General features: G+C 43.9%; 1 protein-coding gene across 10 annotated transcripts in view; it reads right to left on the reverse strand.

The window, feature by feature from the left end:
- ERC1 (ELKS/RAB6-interacting/CAST family member 1) overlaps positions 1-25,518 on the reverse strand; it is a 317,123-nt gene that overhangs the window by 245,059 nt on the left and 46,546 nt on the right. For all 10 annotated transcript variants that reach the window (XM_058656089.1, XM_058656090.1, XM_058656085.1 and 7 more), the window contains exon 3: positions 12,560-12,976. In XM_058656089.1, coding sequence (XP_058512072.1) covers positions 12,560-12,976 — 417 coding nt within the window. The remainder of the gene's footprint in view (positions 1-12,559; positions 12,977-25,518) is intronic.

The raw sequence follows: 25,518 nt of genomic DNA on the forward strand, positions 1-25,518 counted from the left end.
CCAACAAGGTTAAGCCTGTAGGGAGGGCATGGAGAGGGGATGGGGGAACATCAGAGCCTGTGAAACGTTGTTATAAAATGAAATGCAATAAAAATATATATATAATTTTTTTAAAAGCCTGCAGTATTGGGACAGCCTTTGGACAATTTATTTCCATTTCCTTGGTCTATTTTCAAGAAAGCATTAATGTGATCTCAATAAAGTAACGAATTCAGGCACTAACCTGTTGTAAATCCTTCAATAAATTTCTCCTCTTCTCACTCTACAAGATAAACATGATTTGATCATAAGGAGTGACAGATATAGGACTAGCCCTCCTCTCATAAATTATTCTAAAATCTGGCAGAATGCAAGAAATATTTTTTTAATCCTCCCAACAAAGAAAATCCCAGGACAGGATGACTTCAGTGCTGAATTCTATCAAACGTTCTAAGAACTTATCCCAGTCCTCTATAAGCTACTCAAAACAACAAAAAGGGAGGCAATCCTTCCAAACTCTTTTTATGAAGACAACATCACCTTAATACCAAAACATTCACAGTACTCAGACCGAGACACAAAAAAGAAAAAAACTATAGACTGACATCCCTGATGAACACAGATGCAAAATCCTCCACAAATACTAGCCAACAGAATCCAACAATACATCAGACCGATCATTCCCCCAGACCAAGTGGGATTTACCCCTGGCAAGCAGGGATGGTTTAACATATTCAAATCAATAACTGTGATACACCACTCCAACAATTTGAAAAATGGAAACCATATGATCATCTCAATAGATGCAGACAAGACATTTGATAATATCCAATACCACTTCATGCTAAAAAGGCTAAAAATCCTGAACGAGATAGCCATCAAAGGAATGTTCTACAACACAATCAAAACAATATACAAATAACAACAACAACAACAACAAAAACAAATGCCTAAGGTCACCTTTAAAAAAGTGCAGAAAAATCTCAGATAACCTGGCATGAACTTAACCAAAGAAATGTGGAAGACCTCTATGATGAAAATTACAAAACAGTTAAAAGGAAGGAAGGAAGGAAGGAAATAAGAAAGGAAAGGAACAGAATTAGAAGACATTAAAAAATGGAGAAATTTATCATGTTCCTGGATCAGCAGTATCAATATCATCATATTAAAAGTAATACAACGGCTGAATGCGATCCCGATCAAAAGCCCAAGAACATTCTTCTCAAGAACAGAGAAAGATGCTGGACTTTCCACCATTGTCTATATCTGCAGTGTCGTGATACGCTTAAAAAGCAGAATGTTGGACTTGTGACTATCGCTGAATTGTAATAATGTAGGGGAAACAGTGTGGGGGGCGGAGGGAACCGGGAGGGTAGAAGCGGAAGTCTCTGTGCCCATAGAACTGCATCATAAAATCAATCTTAAAAAGTAAAATATTTTTAAAAATAAAAGTTCAAAGTGATTGGAAATTAAAACAAACAAACAAGATTGTGGTCCTTGAGAGAAGAGAAAGCAAGAACTCAAATTTACTGTGCACTGATGCAGGTAGGGGGCGCTCAGAGAACACAACTCTTGCAGAACTCGGCAGAATAAACCTGATACAGGCAACTGGCCCAAACAGCTTTAGCCCCGCAACAGAATATTTGGCTCCTGCCCCCACCTCCTGCCAATGCAGATCCTGACAGGCAGGAGAGACTCAAGTACTTGGGTTCCTGCCACCCACTCACGAGACCCGGACTGCACTGCCAGTTCCTAGCTTCAGCCCTCACCCAGCCTGGCCATGTGCAAGCCTGTGAGGAGAAACAGTGACAGAAAGTTGTCTCTATTTCTGTCTCTCTCTCTCTTCGCTTCTCAAAGTCAATAACAATGAGGAGAGACCAATGGATAAAGTTCCTATAAGGGCAGTGGAAATTTGCAGAGCCGAATAACAAGTTCAGGGGCGGATTCATCTTGAACTGACTGCAGCCGTTTGGGGCCAGAACTGTCACTGTGCCCTTTAGAGAACTCCAGAGGCATTTATTAGAGACTGCAAGAAAGTCAAGCCTTAGATTAGAGCCATAATTTAGCAACAGAGGGAAGGCTATTCTAAAACAGCCCTAAAAAAGTAAACTCATGTCTACAAGACACAGCCAACTTCAGACATGCCGAGCAAGACAATATGACCAGGAGACAAGTTTTTGGAACACAAAGATGATGGAATTACCATCCCAGCAGAGAGGCTGAAATAGATGAGGGAAAGAGCGAAGTGAAGGAGAAATGTACAGCCAAGAGATCTGAAGCACCTTCTAGAAAATACACAAAACTAAACCATAATGGTTAGGGATGGTCCTTAGCAATACTGACTTCATATGTTTTATATATATTCAACACACAATGCAATATAATACAACACTAAAGTTATGTCTATAACAAATGTAACAAAACTTACAGCTGATTATCATAAAAGCAATGACAGTGGTTAAATTTTGAGGCAGACAGTGCGCCTGGAAGCTTTAAGAGGCTGCCTAAGTCCCATTTCCAAGTGTGGCTAATTCTTCTTGTGTTGTTATTCCATAATTTCTAAATCCATAAGGTCATTCCTTGGAGGACTGGTGCCAAGAACGCACACTGATACAAACATCAGTGTCAAAGCCTCATATACACAACCATGTACGTTTTGCATACAACCAAAGCACATCTTCCTATATACTTTAAATCATCTCTACATTATATGTATTTACCTAAAAGAACATAAACTGTCTAAGTAGTTGTGATACTGTACTGGTAATGAAATAAAAAATAAGAAAAGACTGACAGTCAGGAAAGAAGAACCTGTCCCAATCCTAACTACACAATAGGTATATCAGCAACTCAGAACATCTTCAAGCCACAGCTGGCTGAACCCCGTGAGCAGGGTCCCAGAGATAAGGGGTACCACTGTACATCTGCTCATACCATTCTCCACATCTGCTCTAATTGTATCAAAAAGAGTTTTTTAAAAGTCTCAAGTTCATTTCTTTTCTTCCATCCCAAGACCTAACATATTAGCTTGGGCTATAAAAGCCTCTCAGCTTCGTCCACATTGCACACAAGGAAGGCAAGCACTAATCAGCTCACAGAGGACATTTAATACTTCCTGCGAAAATGACTGTAAGTGCATAAACAGAAATAAAATCAGCTGTGTTAATTAGGAATATTTTTCATTTACTAATAAAATCATTTAACTTGTACTTTGCAACACTTCATATTTGGTATTTCCATAATCCCTTGACAACATTCAAGCTGAGGGCCTTTGGAGCAGAGGTTAAAGTTGTGCTGGGGACATTCACATCAAAGTGCCTGGTGTGAGCCCATGGCTTGGTTTCCGATTCCAGCTTCTTGCTAATATGCAACCACAAGGGAAAAGCACCTGGGCCCCTGCCATCCACCTGGGAGACCCAGAGTAAGCTCCAAACATCTATTCCATTTTGTTGAGTATGTGGGAACTTGCTGGTGAACATACATGCTTTCTTTATCAATATTTTAATTTTCAATGGTTCCACTACTGAAATTAAAGTACACTGGCAGGGCTGGCCTTGCGGATTAAGTTACTATATGCAACACTGGCATTCCATATGAGTGCCGGTTCCAGGCCCAGCTGATTCACTTCTGATCTGGCCTCCTCTTAATGTGCTTCAGAAGCCAATACAAGATGACCCAAGTACTTAGGCCCCTTGCCACCAATGTGGGAAATCAGCATAAAGTTCCTGGCTCCTGGCTTCCAAAGGTCCAGACCCAGATGTTGCAGGCTTTGGAGAACAAACCTGTGCCTTTCTCTGTCACACACAAATAAATAAAGCTTTTAAAAATATATATTCAGGGCCTGAAGCAGTAGCCTAGCAACTAAAGTCTTTGTCATATGGGCGCCAGTTCTAATCCCAGTAGCCCCGATTCCTGTCCAGTTTTCTGCTTGTGGCCTGGGAAAGCAGTCGAGGATGGCCCAAAGCCTTGGGACCCTGCACCTGTGTGGGAGACCTGGAAGAAGCTCTGTGCTCCTGGCTTCGGATCAGCTAAGCACCGGCTTTGAGGTCACTTGGGGAGTGAATTAATGGATGGAAGATCTTCCTCTCTGTCTCTCCTTCTCTTTGTATATCTGATTTTGCAATAAAAATAAAATATTTTATATATATATATATACACACATACATATATATATATATATTTTCAAATTGATGTTTGGGAAACAATTTAGATCTTTTAATCAACTGTATCTGACGTCTCTTCCCCACTAGCTAAATCCAAACAAGGAATACCAAAATGTTTAATGGTTAAAACTGTTACAATTTTCTCTTTAAGTTTTAGCAAGCATGCAAGCACAGCCTAAAAACAGAAATCCATTTAATATGAAAAAAATCTTTCTCCACATACACTAAGGAACAAGGAAGCATTTATAACATCTACAGGCATGAAGCACTCCTATTATGACACTTTAAGCCCATCGCTCCTAACAGATTTCCATTCAGAAGTCTGCAGACTAGAGCTCGTGAGCAGCTTACAGCCACTGAGTTGATCAACCCTATCCCAGTGAGCCAATCCAGTCTGTGACTCATGCACTGTTAACAAAGAAAGGAGACTTTGCAAACAGAAATGAATGACTATTCAAAAGCACACAGGGAGAAAAATACACTTGTTCCTACTGGCCTGACATCCATCTCTCTCTCTCTCTTACACACACACATACACACACACAATCAGACTTCATTATCCCAATCTTGTCCCAATGACCAATTGTATCTGACAATAGAAAATGTGTTCATCTTCTCTCATTAATAAAGAACAATGATTAGAGTTAAACTCAGCAGGGCCAACTTGAAGGTTGAGGCTGCCTGTGGCACCAGCATCCGTAACACCACCAGTTCAAGTCCCGACTGGTCAATGTCCAATTCCGAGATCCCAGCTAATGCACCTGGGAGATCAGTGACAGACGGTCCGTGTGCTGAGGCCCTGCCACCCCACTTGAGAGACCTGCATGGTGTTTCCAGCTCCTGGTTTTTAATGGCCCAGTCTCAGCTGATACAGGGAGTGAGCCACTCCCCAAGATAAGTCTCTATTTCTGTCACTCCTTCTCTCTGCATTTTTTGTTGCCTTTTTTTAAAATTATTTTTTATTATTTTATGATGCAGTTACAAAGATTCTGGAATTTCCCCTCCCCCTCACCAAAATTCCCTCCCTACCCCCACTGATTTCCCCTATATTATTATAGTAGTATAGTTCTTCATAAACAGTCATAAGTCCATCATTCTGCTATGTAAGTGTGTCCTGGCACTGAAGGTATGAACAGTGACAGCCCAGCATCCTATTGTCAAGATATATTTAACAGTTTCATTGAGAGTCTATCTTTGATTTGGAAGTAGAGATGCATATTGTATTGTATCTTCACATCTGGATATGATAATCTATTACACAGTTGTATACATCTGCTTAAATGAAAAGCTATAAAACAAAATCAAAAATGGGAAGAACAGAAAATGTACACAGCATGAAGTTAAATAAAATGCTACTGAATAAAAAAACTCTTTGAAGAAATGGAAATAAAAACAAAACATCAAAACCCATGAGATTTAGCAAAAACAGCATTAAAAAGGACATTAATAACATCAGGTGCTTACAAAAAAATCTAGACGTCTCAAACAAATGATCTAATAATGCATCTCAAGGACTTAATAAAAAAGAAAAATGAACAGGAAGCAAGAAATGATACAAGTTGCGACGGACCGGCTCGGCTGGGAGCAATCAGTCCGACGGGAACAGGACCCCGGGAACGGTGGGCAAGGATTCGGCGAGTGACAAACAGACACGACAACTCAAGGCAGTTGTATCTGAGTGCATTTTGCAAAAGCAAGGCATCAGTTTATATACAATAGATTATTGCAAAGGGACATTTTCTTGCTTATTCATGTGGTTACATTTCTACAAACAATTATTCCAGGGAGGTAAACGGGTCTGACGAAAAAAGATTGTTCTCTAATAGCCTGGTGACAGACTGCAGTTGCTGTTTCTTGTGGACGCGGTTTGGCACCAGCTGCAGTTTTAATCATTAAGCGGTTAGCTCTCACTGTGTTTTGTGCCTTACATTGGTTTTAATATTAACTTGTCTATTTTTCTTAGCTTTTCTTCCTGTATGGCTTTTTAAGCTATAGATTTCTACTATAATCTTCTTTTTAGGAATTCTCAAAAATAGTCCTAGGTAGGTTTACTAAAGCTAGTGACTTAATGGTTTTTATCCTATACTGCTTGCTATCCTTATCCAGTCTCCTGTCAGAAGGCTTCATAGAATTATAAAGGAACATTGAGCCTTTGCCGCACATAAACAATATTATTCCAGCCATAAAGATAAGAGTAAAGAGAGTACAGCCAGGAATGCCAAGACCACTAGAGATGCAGCCGAATCCAGGAGGCATCCTTCCTTGAAGCTTCCGCCTCGGCCCAGCGATTTCTCACGCAGGCTCCACTGGAGGTGGCGTGACAAGTCACAAGAAAAAGAAATGGAATTGAAACTAAAAAACTACACATTGTGACAAGAAACAGCCATTTTTTTTTAAGATGAGCAAAACAAACTTTTCGCCAGACTAGCAAAGAAATGCAAGAGAGAATAAACAAGTAAAATTAGAGAGGAAAAGAAACGGGTAAGTTTCATAAGAAACTAGTAAGGTGATCTCTTCTTGCTGAATGGGTCCCTTGATCATTATGTGATGTCCTTCCTCATTGCTTCTAATAGTTTTCATGTCAGAGTCTATATCATCTGATGTAAGAATGGCTACACCAGCTCGTTCTTCTTTTCCATTAGCCTGGAATACCTTTTTCCATCCTTTCACTTTCAGGTTCTGTATACCTTTGTCCATGAGATGTGTCTCACGCAGGCAACAAACAGACGGGTTTTGACACATGGCTGATGAGTTTAAACCATTTCTATTCAGGGTTAATAGCGAGAAGAAGTAATTTGGTCCTGTCATTTTAACAATGGGTTGTTCATTAATTTAGTCTTCTTTTGTTGATTTATTGGGACATTCTCCATGTTTGCCTTTCGTTTTGGTATTCCTTTTTTCTATCAAGGGAACATTTTTAAGTATCTTTTGTAGGGCAGGTTTGGAAGAGGCAAATTATTTGAGCTTTCCTTTACTGTGGAAGAATTTTCTTTCATTTTTAAAGACAAAGAAAAGCTTTGCAGGATGTGTTATTCTGGCAAGATACGTTATTCTGGGCTGAAAACTTTTCCCTTTTAGAATCTGCAATATGTCACTCCATTCTCTTCTGGACTGTAGAATTTCCACTGAGAGGTCATCTGTGAGCCTGACTGGGGCTCCTGTATATGTTAACTGATTTTTTTTCACCTGCATATTTAAGGGTCTTTCATTGTGTTTAACTGATTATCACGTATTGTGGTGAAGAGCACTCTTGGTCAATCCTTTTGGGAGTTCCGTTGCCTTTCCTCTATTCTGTTTCCCAATTCTTTTTCCAAATTAGGGAATTTTTCCTTTACTGTTTCACTGAACGTATCTTTAAACCCAACTTCTCTTTCTGTGCCTTCTGGAACTCCCCCAATTCTTATATTCAGCCTTTAAACAGTGTCCCTTAATTCCTGAATACTTTTCTTAGCTTGATTCAGTTCCTCTTTCAGCTTTTTTATTTTTCCCCCATTGTTGAAGGAAATGTTTTCCAATTCTGGGATTCCTTCTTCTGCCTCACTCATTCTACTATTGAGGCTTTCCACTGGATTTTTAATTCACTCCACTGTGTCCTTCATTTCTAATCATTCACCTTGATTTTGTTTCAGTGTTGCTATTTCCTGTGTGACATATTCCTTAAATTCCTTGACCTCCTCTATGTGCTTCTCGTTATTGTTAAGAAGTTTGATAAGTTTTTAAAATGTTTTATCTTCCATTTCCTTGATGTCTTCCTCAGTTCACTCTGAGGTTGACAAAGGCCTTTGCTCCTTTAGTAGGGAGGCAGCAGTAACATTCATCGTACCTCTGTCTCTTCTTTTGCTCTTGGTCATTGCTATTCTGGTTAGCAGATTCCTCTCCTTACAGAAAGTTTCTAAGCTGTGTTGTCCATTCGTCTACAGGTCAATTTACTGACTGCGTTCATTCGGTACCTGGGTCTTTGCAGCCACTTACATCACTCCCTCCAGCAAGTTTCAGTCCCAGGCTCTTGTGCGAGGCTTCCACCATGGTCTCCTTAGCCCCAGCTGCTAGCTCACTATTTTCTACCCCTTGTCATCCTATGCTATGGCTGTACCATTCCCTGCACAGCCTTTCTCCCACTCCTGGTTCAAGCTGTCCTGAATCACGGGACTGTCAGCAGAGCTGGTCTTGCCAGAACCTCCTGGCCATCAGGTCTGGAGGCCACCCAGATCTATTTTGTGTGGAACCTGTAGGATACCAAGCCGGTACTGTTTTCCCTATGGAACCAGTGCAATGTGTTGAGCCTGACTTGAGTTCTCTCTTAGCTCAGCATATGTGGAACTCATTGTTGTTCCCCCAGAACCCCACAACCTTTTCCTCAGCATGCAAAACAGCACTCGATGTGGCACTGGTGGGGATCTGGGCCTGCTGGCCAGTAGGTATCAGGGCCACCTAGACCTATCCTGGGTAGAATCTGCAGAATGCCAAGTCAGTACTGTTTTCCCTGTGGGACCAGTGTAATGTGTCAGGCCAAAAATGAGCTCGCTCCCGGCTTAGCACATGTGCAGCTCACCGCAGTCCATCGAGGCCCAAGGCCTTTTCCTCAGTATACAAAAGGGCACAAGATGTGGTACTGGTGGGGGTCTGAGCTATGAAATCCACTCTTCCTGCAGCCATCGGTTGGGGCTCTCCCACTCTGCTTCTGCTTGTGGTCAAATCAAGTAAATCAGCAGGATGGGCAGTTCTATGTCTGGTTCACCTCCTGAGCACCCGGTGAACTCCCCTTCCCACCTGGTCACTGGTGGAGCTCTGATGGTCACCACAACACTGCCCCGCGGTCTCTGCTGCTTCCCCATGCCCACAGGCATCCCTCTGCCTTTGGCCTGTCCTTTTCCGTTTCCCAGGATCGCAGCCGTTCTACTCCACCCTGGCTAATGATTTTCCATCTGTTTAAATGTGTCCTTACCCTAATACGCCATCTCGTTTTTTCCTCACTCTATTATTTTAAATTAAACATTTTAAAAAGCATGGAAGTAAATAAATCTTAAAAACAAAACAAAACAAAAAACTCCAGAAGCAAACATTCAAGTTTCTGCTTTTCTGTAGTATTTTCTTTTTCAGACTTTGGCACGCCTTTTTTAAAAAGGGCTTATTTATTTGTACTGGAAAGGCAGACTTACAGAGAAAAAAAAATCTTCCATAAACTTGTAAACTCCCCAAGTGGCCGCAACAGCCGAAGCTGAGCTGATCTGAAGCCAGGAGCAAGGAACCAGGAATCTCTTCCGGGTCTCCCATGCAGGTGCAGGCAGGATCCCAAGGCTTTGGGTCATCCTCTACTGCTCTCCGAGAGTATACGCAGAGAGTCGGATGGGAAGTGGAGCAGCTGGGACACAAACTAACTCCCATATGGGATCCTGGCATTAGCAAAATGAGGATTTAGCCACTGAGCCATTGAAACAGTCCCATGGCATACTTGATTCAAGAACAGAAGAACTCAATTATTTGTGAACTCTCTTCACAAAGTCAACACCCTGTCCCACCCCCACACCCAACAAATTCTAGGTTGTCCTGGGCTGCCAGTTCTAATCCCGGCGGCTCCACTTCCCATCCAGCTCCCTGCCTGTGGCCTGGAAAAGCAGTTGAGGATAGCCAAAAGCCTTGGGACCCTGCACCCACATGGGAGACCCAGAAGAAGCTCCTGGCTCCTGGCTTCGGATTGGCTCAGTTCTGGCCATTGCGGCCGCCTGGGCAGTGAATCATTGGACGGAAGATCTTCCTCTCTGTCTCTCCTCCTCTTTGTGTATCTGACTTGCCAATAAAAATAAATAAATCATTTAAAAAAAAAAAAAGAAAGAAAGAAAGAAAGAGTAGCAAAATGGAAAAGACCCCTCATGGCTTTTTCAGTATCCTAACTCCGCCTAGGTCAAAGTGCAGTATGCTTCCACCCTTCACCATCTCCGGGAACGGTACTAAGCAGAAAAAGACACATCTTCTTGTAACAATGCGCACGAAGGACACATGACTCAACAGAACGAGGAGGAGGAGACACCTGCCCACGGAAGTATGCAAATCTTCATTTTCAACAATCACAGCAACACATCCACCTGACTGGGTCCTCTTCCTTTCCTGATTTCTGCTGTTTACTGTGTCTGCTTTTCTCTTTTCACACCTCCCCTCATCTCTCTTTTTCAAACATCCTGAGTTCACTGCTTCCAGATTCTATAATTCCTCAGACGTGCTACTTAATTCAGAATTCTTGGCCTACAATGTATTCAATTTTAGCATGTTCAACTCCTGTACATCCTTACACGATAGCTGCTATAGTAATAACAAGGTTTGGTAACTGAAATATTGAAAAGAGCAAAAAATAGCAACAGAATGAAATGTTTTCAAATTTTTTTTGATTATCATGAAAGCATCTACCTACATTAAAATAGTACATATAGGTTTGAAACGTAGCTGACCTTTAAATAACACTTGATACACATATGCATTGAGGATCAAAACTTGCATGGCCAACTGATCAACTCATTCAACCTTTTGCCAAAAAAGAATGAGAGCAAAATTTAGGTCTCACACTTTGGTGAATTAACAGAATCACCTGTTCACTAAAGTGCACTAAAACTCAAGCACAAGCCCTAAGTGCTACCGAAGTCCTGCTTGCAATTCCTCATTTGTCCAACAGATGTCCTCGAGCCTCCATTAACCAGGGGAAAATCCGCTACAGCAAAGCAACACAAAACCTTACAGGACAGTGTGAGGAGCAGCTCCCATGCAAGGAGCAGCCAGCTCAGGACCCAGCGCCCACATGGCATCGCAACGCATGCAAGGCAAGGATTTAGCCACTGAGCAATTATGCTGGGCCCAGATTTGTTTTTATTAGAAAGGCAGATTTACAGAAAGGAGAGAGGAAAGGATCTTCGCTCCATTGGTTCACTTCCCAGGTGGCTATAAACGCCAATGCTGAGCCCATCTGAAGCCAGGAGCCAGCAGTCTCAAGCCTCTGGTTCATGTCCTGGATGCTCCACTTCCCATCCAAATCCCTGCTTGTGGCCTGGGAAACCAGTGAAAGAAGTCCCAAAGCCTTGGGACCATGTACCCACATGGGAGACCTGGAAGACGTTCCTGGCTCCTGACTCGGGCCGTTGTGGCCATTTGGGGAGTGAACCAGCAGATGGAAGATCTTTCTCTCTGTAAATCTGATCTGCCTTTCCAATAAAAAAAATCAAATCTTGTTAAAGATATTTTTTAAAACTAAAACTCACTATAATTAAGACAAACTGCATAAGGAATACATTCCAGAGTAATTTGCATTAGTTACCATTTTGCTGGTTTAGAAATATGTCTACTGTTTTTATTCTCCTGCCTCACATCTCACTTTAAAAGAAATCATTTGGGACCCAGCGTGGTAGCCTAGTGGCTAAAGTCCTCACCTTGCCGCAGCACCAGGATCCCATATGGCTGCCAGTTCTAATCCCGGTGGCCCTGCTTCCCATCCAGCTCCCTGCCTGTGGCCTGGGAAAGTAGTGGAGGATGGCCAAGAGCCTTGGGACCCTACACCCACGTGGGAGACCCAGAAGAGGCTTCTGGCTCCTGGCTTCAGATTGGCTCAGCTCCAGCTGTTGCGGCCGCCTGGGCAGTGAATCATCGGACGGAAGATCTTCCTCTCTGTCTCTCCTCCTCTCTGTGTATCTGACTTTCCAATAAAAAATAATTAAATCTTAAAAGAAATCATTTGCATGCAGATTAACACAATTTGGAGATTCTAGCTAACCCCTACTCAGATGTGAAAATTGTTGTGAAATCTGATCGTTTTAGAAAAGCTACCAACAGCTACCACTTTTAAAATATCAGATGAATTATCATTTTGTGCTTTATTTAAGTGAGGACGACCTAGGAAAGCAAAAAAAGATCAGTAGCCAGGGAGGTCAGCTCAGGTCTGAGCCTTCCTTCCAGCACAGTAACCGTGTGTGTCTCTATGATCTCTTCTAGCTCTGCCTCCATGACAGCACAGGGTTTGGATCACTTCCAGGAGAGCAACGGTTTCCATGGAAACCACGAGGCAAACATCTATTATTGCTGCCAAGGACTTTATCAGCACACGTAAACTCAAGCGAGGTGGCTGCTGATCCTCTTGCTCACATTTCAAGACTAGAGCAGCATTTAGCATCCCCGGTTCTGTTTGGCCCCGTCTCTGTGAACAAACCTCGAGCTGAGTAACAAGTCGGAACTCGGGCCCTGCTGCGTGGAGGTGGAAACCGGCGGAGGCAGCACACGTGCCAGATGGGGTCAGCCCACACAGAGACAGATCAGAGCGGAGGTCAGCGAGGCTCCTCCCCGCAGCAGGAAGACCCGCGAGGGAAGGAGGCCAAACTGCTGATTGACTAGGGAAACGAGGCAGGCGCTCGGTCAGCACGGCCCGGACGGCGCGCACTCACCTCTCGCAGCAAGCTGTTCTCCTTCTCCTTCTGCTCCAGCAGGCTCTCCAGGTGGTGGACGTGCATCTCCGCCTCCGCCAGCCGCCTCGTTCTCTCGTGGTCCTCCTCCGTGGCCTTGGCAGACAGCCCTTTGCTCTGCAGCATCTCCAGCAGCTTCTTGATGGATTCATCCCGAGCGCTGAGGGTCTGCTTCTGGGTCTCGATGCGCAGCTCCATCTCCTCCAGGGTCTTGCGGAGCAGGAACAGCTCCTTGGCCTGCCTCTCGTGCTCGCCGTGCAGCCTTTGGAAGTTCTCCTCCGTCAGCTCCGCCACGCATGGCTCGCCAGTCCTGCTGCTGCTGTCTTGCTGGAACAGTTGATTGAGATCCCTCTGGATCCGCAGCTCATCCTGGAGAGCCTGGATCGTCATCTGCATGTGCTAGAACCAAGACAAAACAGAATTCCCAATCAGTGTGACACTTCCAGGCGGCTGTAACAGAGCAGACTCGGGTTAGGTGCTTGGAAATAGCCACAAGAGGACTCTGCAATCTGCATTCAGGAAATGATTCTCCTCAATCTGCTTTGTAGCTCCTTTGAAAAAAAAAAAGACTTGAAACAATCTCATAAATGTCATTAAATTTCTTGTGTTTATTGTCAATAGAAAGCAAGATAAGTAAGACAGTTCTCAAAACACCACTCAAAATGATTAGGAAGGTATTCCACAGGCACTTAAGGGACCGAAAAAGATAGGAAACATTAGGAATACGAGCACATTGTCACAGACAACTTCATCCAAAAACACAAGATGTGAAATGACATCTAAATAGTATGATCGCTAAATGCTAAATTGTTAACACGTACTATATGGGGGAATTTTAAAAAGTTCAGGGTACAGGGCTGGGCACACAAACAGGACCCTCAACTCAGACACTCAACCTCACTGGCCGCTTTCGCCTGCTGGGGGAGAGGCGCAGCCTGGACTGGCTGCTTAAAGAGAACCAGAGCCATCTTGGCCCAGGCGGCCAGTGCGCCAACAGCACCGGCTTCACTTGCTGGTCACCTAGCGGTGAGCTCTGGGGACTTGAAGAAGTGGAACTACTGCCTGGGAACATCAACGGTAAAGCCACCATACATGTAGGAGGAGAATGAATCTTGAAGGACACCCAACAGCAGGGCCACTGTACTTACAGGTAAGCGAAAGGACTGAGAACTGGTGGTTTGAAGAAGAGAGACCAGAAGATCTGTATGGGTCAGACTCATGTATCGTCCACATGGGATTCCCACGAGTCCTGAGTTGTGATTGCTAGCATGGAACATTGTTGGCAACCACATGGCAGCCTACACAAAAGCTAGGACTGCGGGCCAGTCTAGCAGGACTAGATCCCAGTACCTGACTGAGGATTGGAAGAAGGGATGGGTCACATTAGGCAGGGCCATGACACTAACCAGCACGCAAGAGAACCAAGTCTGAGTGTAGATTCTTGCGGGGGGGGGGTGGTGGTGTTGGGGAGCAAACCCTGTGGAAATACAAGTCCCACTGGCTAGCTTAAGAGTTGGGGTGGTGATGGGCTGAGTTAGGTAACACGGGTACTGATGCTGGGCAGGTCCAGGCTGTAGCACCCACAGGAGCATTCTAAAACAGGGTATGGGGCAGAAGGGGCTACAACATTCACTAGTTGATAAAAAGGCAAAGATGAAGGTGGGCAAGGTTCTAGCACCCACTGGCATGTGTGAGATCTGGGTCTGGGAGAGCCGAGTGGGGGAATTTGGGAAACAACCCTAGTAAGTCATACAGCTCCTGCTAGTAAGCACATAGTCCAGGTCTGGGAGATGGGCAGGCTGGGCAGAGTAGCTCCATCTATTAGCAAGCATGTATGGGTTGGTTTTGGAAGGGGCGGCAGACTGGGTGGGGCCGAGCAAACCTTAGGTCACCGGCAAGTGTAGAAACCAGGCTGGAGCACAGGTCATGCCGAACTAGGCTGTTACACCTACCGATTTGCATGAGCCAGGGATGGGAGCAGACTGAGCAGGGTCAGGTTCTAGCACCCGTCAGTGAGAGCTGGGACTGGGGGCAACACAGGTCAGCCCAGGCTACAGCATCCAAAGGCAAAGGCCAATACAGATGAGGGGCTATGCCAAGGCAGTTCAGAGCAACCATTGGCACACGCGCAATCTATGGCTGGGAACAGGCCTAGTTGGGGAGCAAAGCGGTTACCGTGGCTGGGTTGTGGTTCCCACTAGTGAGGCTAATTCTGTCAACTTAAACTGCAGAAACACCTGGAGACTGCAAGATCTGGAGTGCAAGGGGGCCCAGTAGGGAAACAGTGGGCACCTCCCTCTTGGGTTGCTACTCCAACTGGTGAGCATGAGATCCAGGACTGGGGCAGGCATGGTTAGACAGAGAATGACACCCACTGGCTCCAAGAAGAGCCGGTGCGCACACTCAGGATGGCAGCTCTAGGGAGAAGCTGGAGAGGCTGTCCTCTGCTGTTTTCCCAGGCGTGTTAGCAGGGAGCTGGGTTGGAAGCAGCAAAGCTGGAACTTGAACTCTCATTCTGATACAGGGTCCTGGTGTCACAGGTGGTGGTTTAACTGACCACAACGTGATGTTTTATTATCACATTTAAATCCTATAAGTAGCATTTTCGATGTAATAGCCTTTAGGAAACTGTGTACAAAGTATTAGAACATCTTCATCCATTCAGATTTGAAGGTTTATATACCTTCATTGCAGATACAAACTAAACATAGAACCTCTCACACATTTTAGCAGTTTATCTGCATTAAAATTTTTGCTTATTAACTAACTCATGCTGTCTTTCTCTAGCTAAAGATCTCACATGTTATTTCTCTTTTGTTAAGCCTCAGTTTTATGAGCATATTATTTCCCGGTGTTATTAAACAAGTGCTGATTTTGGTGAGTTGAGAGAATAGCTTGATTTGGATGGTAGCAATGACATGCTAACTTGGTGATCCTGGATAACTTACTTATCTTCTCTAAGCCAAGTGTTGTCAGCAGTAAAACTGAAATGAGGGTACATGTTGAATATCTGAAGCGATCAAATCCACAGAATTGGAGCTCAGTGGTGGGTTCTGCGGGTAGAGAGGGAGGGGAGAAATCGCTAGTCATTGGGCCCACACAAGGTGAATCAACTCCATGGAGCTCTGCCCTGTGACACGCATAGAGACAACGTGATATATACTTCCAGTTTATTATGAGAATCAATCTTAAGTGCTTTTATCTTAGCGTCATACCAAAAGTACATGTATTACAATGAAGATCAAATGAACTGAATGTAAAAATACTAGACTCAGTGTGGCATATGTGGCAAGATACTTTAGCAAGTTTGTGGAGGTACAGGTGGTATGGTGTAGGTGCTGCATCCCTCATTGGGAGTGCCTGGGATTAAATCCTGACTTGGAGTCCAACCTCTCTTCCTGCTTATTGGCACTGTGGGAGGCAGCAGGTGCTGGCTCAAGAACTCAGACCCCTGCCAGCACACAGGAACTCCAGATGGATTTCCTGGCTACTGAATGTGCCTGGCCCCACCCCAGCTGCTGAGGGCCTTTGAGGAATGAATCCATGGGTGTAGGATGTCTCTCTCTCTCTCTGCCTTACAAATAATTTTTTTAAAAAGTTGATGGAAAATTATATTAATACCTAGGTATGTGATCACAAAAACTTTCACTACCACTTCAACTGGCTGCACACTTTCAAGGGAAAGATAACGGAGTATCCATGTTAGAAAGCACTACTTCCCTTCCTCCAGATACAGGAAGGGAAAGAGAATGTGAAAGCCATGTTCTTACCCACTTTCCTCTAGCTCTTGACCCTTTGAGCCCTAAGCAACTATGTAAATATCATCAACAAAATAAAAATAAAGGGGAAAAGAGAGAAAGAAAGAAAGCAAGCACTACTTGGGACCAATGCTGTGGCACAACAAGCTAAGCTGCTACCTACAACATCAACATTGATATGGGCACCAGGTCATGTCCCAGCTGCTCCTCTTCCAACCCAGTTCCCTGCTATGTGCCTGGGAAAGTGGCAAAAGATGGACCAAGTGCTCCAGTCCCTGGACCCAGACAGGAGACCTAGACAGAGTTCTTGGCTTCCACCTGACACACTTCCATTGTGGCGTTTTGGGGAGTAAACCAGCAGATAAAAGCTCTCTCTCTCATTCTCTCTCTCTTCCTCTGTAACTCTACCTCTCAAATTTTTTAAAGTGTAATTTATAAAGCTTAAAAAGGGAAAAACAAATATTCAAGAGAATTTATCCGTGCCCAACGAGCCTTTAACAAAAATCATAAACCTGTAATGAGTAATTCAATCAAGAACTAGGGGGCAAAAAGTAATGACAACTAGATCAACGAACAGTTTTATAATCACAAACTAATGCCAAAAAATGCCACAAACTAAAAGGAAAGGGACTGACCATGTATTACATAGTGTTCATAAAGCCACCCAATTACTCAGAAAATACCAAAATAACTCTATCACTCACAAAACAGATCTAACGTGAGTTACACACTTGGCTTCTGTCTGACCCAGCCCAAGTTGCTGTAGGCATCCAGAGAATGGTTCAGTGAACAGAAGATACGGCTCGCTCGCTCGCTCTTTCTCTCTTTCTCATTCTTGGCTGTCTCTCTTTTCTCTGTCTTTCAAGTAAAATGGCAGAGGGAGAGTATTTTTAAGATGAATAAATCAAATAAATGAATGTAATGTAAAGTATATGTGTGCTTCTATACATATAGACGTAAGTACAACCAAAATAGGGTACGTGTATGACAAAATGAAATACGGGACTTATTTTTCCTACACAGGTTTATAAATTTTTAAAATGTCTGACCACATACACTTGTACTTGGCAATGAAGACAGAATGCTGCAAAAATCACTGTCACTTATTAGCTGCTTCATAGTCACAAACAAGGTCACTAAAATAGAATTTCTGCTTGCTAAAGATGACACAACTGCACTTATAAAGGAGAATGAACGCAACATTCTTCTTAGATACACAAGTCAGCATTCTTTTTTCAATTCTAGGTCTTTCATGTGGGTGGCAGGGACCTGTGTACTTTACATGTGGTAAACCTTAACGGGAAGCTGGAATTAGAAGTGATCGCAGGACTTGACCCCAAATACCCCGACACGAGATGAGACCATTCCAAGCAGTACCTTAACCAGCACCCCAGATTAGTACTTGTAACAGTGCTGCTGTAACACACCCTCCCACATACTTCAAGGTCAGTTTAGTCTCCCGGCAAAAGGATAATATTACAACTACACATAAACGTATCATAAACTGCTACTACATCTAGTATACTACAACTAAGAAATTTGCTAACTCTTGAAGTATATGCTAATTAGAAACATATTAAAGCTAAGAACCAATACTTCTCCATATACTCAGGCTGTGTATGAAAGCCGCCTGCTTTGGAAATCCCTATGCATTATCAAGGTTCCAATTCAGTCTCAGGTTCATGTAAATGTAAAACGTTGGCAACGAAAAACAAAATAATAATAATAAAAATTTTTTGAGAAGAAAAATGAAAACGAACCTGAAATCAAGAGATAAAAGCCTCATCAGGTCATCTCAGGATCATCTCCAGACTGGGGAGAGACGTGTTGAAGCACGGCACACACACACAACAGCAGAAACCACCAGGCCACCTCACACAGTCACACACAAAGCACCAGGGAGAGCTGACACTCGTCACTCGGAAACTGAAGCCACTGTTTGACATTTGGAACAGATTATGTAATACGATCTTCGAAATCAAAATGTCGAACTAACAACCAGCCACACAGCAATTACTATACAAACAGTGGCTATGACATAATACAGTGACAGTGGCAAACTCCGAAGGATGCACATCCAATCTGAGGTGCTTTAAGATGTATATCTGACTTTGTAATAAAAATAAATAAATCTTTAAAAAAAAAAAAAAGAATGTGCTCGTAACAGGCAAAGGAATTACAAAACAGCAGAGGTATAAGGAAGGGATTTTTAAAGTTAATGGTTCAACAGGAAAGGAAAATGCACTCAGCTAGGCTAATGCATGAGCAAGAATCCATTCAGCTCTTTAAGAAAATTAGAAATAAGCACTTGCATGCTGGGTTCCCTTCCCACAGGGACACAGCGCCACGTGCCTGTAGCTTCCTACTCCACACAGGCAGCACCCAGAGTGCCACCTCCACCGCAGGGTCTAAGCTGCAGCAAGCACCTCTACTCACGGCTCTGCTGCAGCAGCCTCCTCCAGCCACAAGGCCCTGGCTGGCTGGCTTGATCCAAGTGACCTCCTGAGGTGCCACCTCGTATTTCAGCTAGTCTCCTGGCTACAAAGCCACGTATGTTTAGAGCAGTTTTCCCAAACGCTCAACCTTGCAATTGCATATTTTTATACAATCTTATGGTCTTCACAGGACACCAAAACACCTGCATTTTACACTAAGGACTTCTCAAACTAACCTGTTATCAGTCATGAAATCAACTTGGTGATGGACAGTCAAAGTACATCTCCCATAAAGGTAGCAAATGTTAAATCTCTTAAGTTCCAGGAACCGGTACAGTGGCACAGCAAGCTAATCCTCCACCTACGAGCACAGGTATCCCATACACGTGCCAGTTTGTGTCCTGGCTGCCTCACTTCTGATCCAGCAAGGTATGACCTGGAAAGCAGCAGAGGAAGGCCCAAAGCCTTGAGTTCCTGCACCCATGTGGGAGATCTGGAGGAAGCTCCTGGCTTCAGATGGGTCCAGCTCCAGTCATTCCCAGGAAGTAAGCCAGCAGATGGAAGATATCTCTCGCTGTCTCCTCTCTCTGTAAAAATCTTATTAAAAAAAAAATCTAATACTTGGGCCCAGCGGCATGGCCTAGCGGCTTAAGTCCTCGCCTTGAACGCCCCGGGATCCCATATGGGCGCCAGTTCTAATCCCGGCAGCTCCACTTCCCATCCAGCTCCCTGCTTGTGGCCTGGGAAAGCAGTTGAGGACGGCCCAGAGCTTTGGGACCCTGCACCCGCGTGGGAGACCTGGAACAGGTTCCTGGTTCCCGGCTTCAGATCAGCGCGCACCGGCCCGTTGCGGCTTACTTGGGGAGTGAATCATCGGACGGAAGATCTTCCTCTCTGTGTATCTGACTTTGTAATACAATAAATAAATCTTTAAAAAAAAATCTAATACTTTATGGTTTAAAAACTGCTTAGGCTATGCCAAGGTGAAATACATTACTAAGAATTCAAAATATTACTGATTCTGAATGGCACTAAAATATTAACATTAACTAATAGATTCTTATCAAACATTTTAATTTTTAGATGTAGCTTACCTTCTCTATGGGCAACCATGTTCTGAATCCCAGCCACAGTCGCTTGTGAACTTGTCAGTAACACACACCTAGAGCCACATGGAGCTCACTGAGGACGGGAAACGGTCAGGACTGCATTTGGGGAAAGCGGTCTTGAGGTAGACTAGACCTTGAGGGAGGCCTGGAGGGAGATGTGGGAGCAGGTCGGGGACAGAGACTACCCGGAAGAGACAAGATGCAGCAGTGACAGGGCGTCTGGGGGAGGAGTAGCCAGGAAAAACACGTTGGGAGGGGTTTGCCCCTCACTGCACGGCAGCAGCCAGGGAGCTCATTCCATTTGTTCTCATGTGCTATTCTACTTTCCATGAGGGTTTTAATTCACAGATGGCAATGCTGGGTACAGATTCTGCCACCTGCTGCCCAGGGTACTCTAGCAAAGCAGCATTACTCATCAGTAAGATAGCTTCTTGGGGAGTCCCAGCATGGCCTAGAAATCATTCCTAAGGCAGCATCCCAAACAGTTCTGCAAGATGCTGAGGGCTGGCACACACTGGGAAGTTTACTTGCTACTCAAGTCCTTAATGGAAATGACTACCATAGGGAGTGTGTTGTGGCACAGCAAGTTATGCCATCACTTGGGGGCATGAGCATCTCACAGAAGAAGAGGGCCTGCTGCTCTGAGCTTCTGACACAACTTCCTGCTAAAGCTCCTAGGACGTAACCATTGAGCGCTCCGGTCCTTGGGACCTGCCACCCACATTTCATCTGCTGGCCATCGACAGCAGAGGGAAAAGACCTCCCTCTTCCTCTCTTTCTCTCAGCCCTTCAAACAATATTTTAAAACAAGTTTAAAGCCAATATTTTAAACAGGAAATATTCTAAACCCATTAATACACCTCTTTAATACACACACCTCTTCTGTTGTTCCTGTATGTACCCTTAAGCTGTGAAGCCTTCAGTCCAGAGTAAACATTCAAGAAACGTTAACTATAACCATCATCACAACAAACACCTGCTTTACTAACAAATACCCACAAGGTTTTAAGAAACAATTCACTCGGGCCCGGTGCAGTAGCCTGCTGGCTAATTCCTTGCTCTGCAACCACTGGGACCCCATCTGGATGACGGTTCATGTCCTGGCTGCTCCACTTTCCATCTAGCTCCCTGCCGGTGGCCTGGGAAAGCAGCCAAAGACAGCCCAAAGCCTTGGGACACCGCACCTGTGTGGGAGACCAGGAAGAAGCTCCTGGCTCCAGGAAGCTCAGCTCTGGATGTTGTGGCCACTTGGGGAGTGAACCAGAAAATCTTTCTCTTGTTCTTTCTCTTGTAAATCTTACTTTTTATTTTAAAAAAGTCAATCTTTTTTAAAAAATTCATTGAAATATCATTCATAACATAAAATTATCTATTTTAAAGTGAATGATTCTGTACCATCCAATATATTTGCAATGCTGTAAAACAATCACTTGTATCTAGTTCCAAAAATTTCCATGAATTGAAAGTAAAACATCATTGTCCCTTCCCCCAAGTGCCTGGCAACCACCAAGAAGCATTCTTCTCCTAGACTCACTTGCTTTAGACATTCATAAAAATGGAATCATATGTAGCTGGATTCTCAACATCAGCATCAAGTCTTAGGTACACTCATGGTGTTTCATAAGTTAGAATTTCCCTAGCGTGGCTCACGTATTGTTCCACTTTCTCACTTGAGCGTGTTTTGTCCTCACAGACTCATTGAGGGGACACATTTTGGTTATCAAAATTCTAGTGCTATAAGCAGGCATGTGTATGTGCTTGCTTGCATAGCTGTTTTCAATTATTCTGTGCACGTATCTGGGAGTAAAATTGTAAAATCCCACAGCAATTCTAAATGTAACATTTCCCACCCATGGAGTAATCTTTTTTGTATTTATTGATTTATTTGAAAGAGTTGCAGGGGGAGGGGAGAGAGAGAGAGAGAGAGAGAGAGAGAGAGAGAGAGAGACTGATTTCCATACGCTGGTCCTCTCCCCAAATGGCCACGGCAGCCAGGGCTGGGCCAGGCTGAAGCCAAGAGCATGGAACATTTCTGGGTCTACCACACGGATGGCAGGGCCCAAGCACTCACGACTTCCGCTGCTTCCCCAGGCACTTTGTCAGGGAGCTGGCACAAGTGGAGCTCTCACACAGGACTTCAGCTTCTGCATCAGAACCCTGGTACCAACGTGTAACTTTTTGTAGACTTGCCAAAATATTTTCCTTAGAAGCTAAGCCATTTTATATACCCACCAGCATAGCTGCTTCTTCATCTTCGCCACACTTATTTCCCATTCTGGTGAAATGATAACTCACTGTTGTTTTGATTTGCATTTCCCTAATGACTAATACTAGTGAGCATCTATTTCATGTGCTCATGCTCATACTTTTCGTTAACTCTCCCATATCATCATAACCTGTGATATATAAACATGGAATTAAAAGCAAAGTTTAGAGAAGGGTATTGTGGCATAGCCAGTAAAGCCACCACCAGCACCCATATGGGCACCAGTTATTGTCCAATGCAGCTCCCTAATAATGTGCCTGCGAAGCAGTGGAGGCTGGTTCAAGCGCTTGGGCCCCTGCACCCTTTGGGGAAATCCAGAAGAAGCTTCTGGATTTGCACCAGCCCAACCATTGTAACCATTTGAGAAAAGAATCAGTGGATAAAAAATTTTCTGTTCCTTCCTCTCTCAGCCTTTCAAATAAAAAAATACACCCTTTAAATTAAAAAAAAAAAAAAAAACAAACTTGTTCAGGAGCTGGCACTGGGGCATAGCAAGTTAAGCCTCTACCTGCAAAGCCAGCATCTTCTGTGGATGTTACATCGAGAGCTGGCTGACCCACTTCCGATCCAGTTCCCTGTTTGCATGCCTGGAACAGCAGCAGAGGATGGCCCAAGCGCCTGGGCCCCTGCACCCACACAGGAGACCCGGAAGAGGCTCTGGCCTCCAGTTTTGGCCTGTGGTCATTTGGAAATACACAGCAGATGAAAGATCTGTCTGTCTCCTCTCAATGGCTCTGCTTTTCAAATAAATAACAAATAAGTTTGTTTTGGTGTAAAAATGTGAAATCTGTGCGGTTTTCCACACTGCCCATTTTTCATGAATCCTCTGGCTACTGTCGGCACGCAGGAGCAGCAGCCGTTCTTGGCGCGGTGGACAGCCCAGGCGAGGCCTCCACCCGGCCCCGCGGCCCCGGCGGCATTCTCTGAGCCACACAGTATCCACGGGAAACACACTCCTGTCCTGTTTCCTCTCATTATTCCAGGAGAAGCACCAGATTTATTCTGCCTAGTTTTACACTGAAAACCTAGGGTTCATGTCAAACAGTTACACAAAAGCAGACAGATACAAGAAAATTTCCTAGCACACTGACGGCTATGCGCCCAGAAAAACAAAGAGAATAAATTTACTTCAAAATATAGACTATATGATCTGTCAAAGACAATGTGTAGAAAATGTCATAAACTTTTACAAGTTTTTAAGACTTGCTCCTCTGTAGTTTCCAAGTTTCCTATACTAACTGTAAAAAGCTTAAAGACAAAAATCATACCTTCTTTGTAGCTTAACTTCCCAACAACTAGCTCTAGACTCTGTAATGCAATAATTCAAAACATGAACACTGAGACTAAATCTCATTCTTTATTATACTAGAAATGTATATTCATGACAGCAGTAAAGAAAGGAATTACAGAAAAGCAAACAATTCTAAGTATCTTAGAAAACTTACGAAAATATATTTTGGGGATTATCTTTCAAAACATTTTTTATTGTGATATTCACATTTTAAAAGATGTTTGTATTTTACAAAATTTGTTCATATTATGTTATACCATCATATCTATAAATAATGAAATAGCTCACACCCCATCAGTGCTTAGCTCATGTCAGCCCTCATGATAAATGTTTTATAGATTTTAGCTCATTTAATGCTGATGTTCCCCGCTCCCAAGGCACCATGAACATCGTTATTTTACAAAAATGAAAGCAAAGGGGATCCGGTGCTGTAGCTGAGCAGGCTGAGTGTTGCATCTGTTAATGACAAGCCCTGGCTGCTCCAATTCCCACCCAGGTCCCTGCTCTGCGCCCGAGAGCTCTCCCTGCTCGAGCACTGCTTAGTGCAGGCTGGCTTCAGTGTTTGTCGGGCTTCTACCACCCACATCTGAGACCCAGATGAAGCTCCTGGTTCCTGGCTTCAGGGTGGCCCAGCCGGGCCGCTGCATCCATTTCAGGAGGGAGCCAGCAGATGGAAGCTCTCTCTCTCTTCCCTTCTCTCTCTCTCTCCCTTGCCTTTCAAATAAAATAAGCAAGTCTCAAAAAATTCAAAAAAGAGAAGCAAAGCAACTTGTTCAGGGTCGCTTGGATAATAAGTGACAGAACTACCCACCGGACAGACTCCACAGCTTGTGCTTTTCACACCAGGCTTACCATATACAGTCCTGACAGGGATCTGCACTGCTTTCAAAAGTTGTTTACTCTTTCCCCTAATACATTATGAACATATTCCTATCCCAATAATTTTTTAAATGCTTAACCTACAGAAATATACTTCTACATACTTTTAAATATATGTATAAAGCACTAAATTTAAGATGCTCGTTAACATTAAATATTCCACCAAATAAAGTACAACTCAATAAGAAACAGTTTACTCTTACTATAATTTTTTTGATTATCTTGAGATTTGTTTATTTACTTGAGAGGGAGGGGTAGCGGAAGGGGGAGGAAAGAAGAGCGGGAGAGAGGAGGAGAAGGGGCAGGAGGAGAGAGAGGAGGAGAGCGAGGGGAACATCATCCATACACAGGCACACTTCTCAGATGATTCCAGCAGCCAGAACTGGGCCACGCTGATGCCAGGATCCCAAACCCATCCAGGTTTTCCACGTGGTTAGAAGGGGTCTGGGTACCGAAGCCATCATTTGCTGCTTCCCAGGCCCACTGGCAGGAAGCAAAATCGGAAACAGTGGTCAAGAGTTGAAACAGCAATCCAATAGGAAGTGTGGGCACGCCATCTGACAGCTTAACGTGTGGTGCCACAATGCCCACCCCAGCAACCCTGTTCCTGGAGCTTCTCTATGCTGAAAGACTTCAGAATGCATTCCTCCAACAGTCCAGGCTTACAAAGGCAGCACCTACACTCCATGTTCACATGAGTTTATATTTCTCACAGGTGTATCTCTGGTCCACTCTTTCTTTCCCACACCCTTTTCCCCAAAATCTCTCAAAGTAACTAGCACACTTCCTGGGCATTCCTAAGTAGGCACTCAATGAATACCTACCACAAGGAATGATTAGACAATGCTATGTGAAGCACAGAACTATGTAGACACACAGGTCATCTTGTGCAAGTGAATTCATCCAAACCTCTATTCTCAGAAAACCACGCCATCTCAGATAACGCAAAACAACACACCACCTGAACAACAACCAGCACGGCCACTCACTGGGCCTGGGTGATGGACTTCGGACTGCGCGAAGGTCAAGCAAACATTTCTGACAGTCAAACAGGCAGAGTACAAAATAAGCACACTTTCAAACAAAAGTCCAACAATACCAAAGAAATGCAAAAATAAAATAAAATAAAAGCCCTGTAGCAACTGCAGTGGCTCTGTGAGCATACACTACCTAATGTGCCCAGGTCCTGAGAGAGCATCGAGC

This window comes from Ochotona princeps, chromosome 27 (genome assembly GCF_030435755.1).
Source record: "Ochotona princeps isolate mOchPri1 chromosome 27, mOchPri1.hap1, whole genome shotgun sequence".
Lineage (NCBI taxonomy): Eukaryota > Metazoa > Chordata > Mammalia > Lagomorpha > Ochotonidae > Ochotona > Ochotona princeps.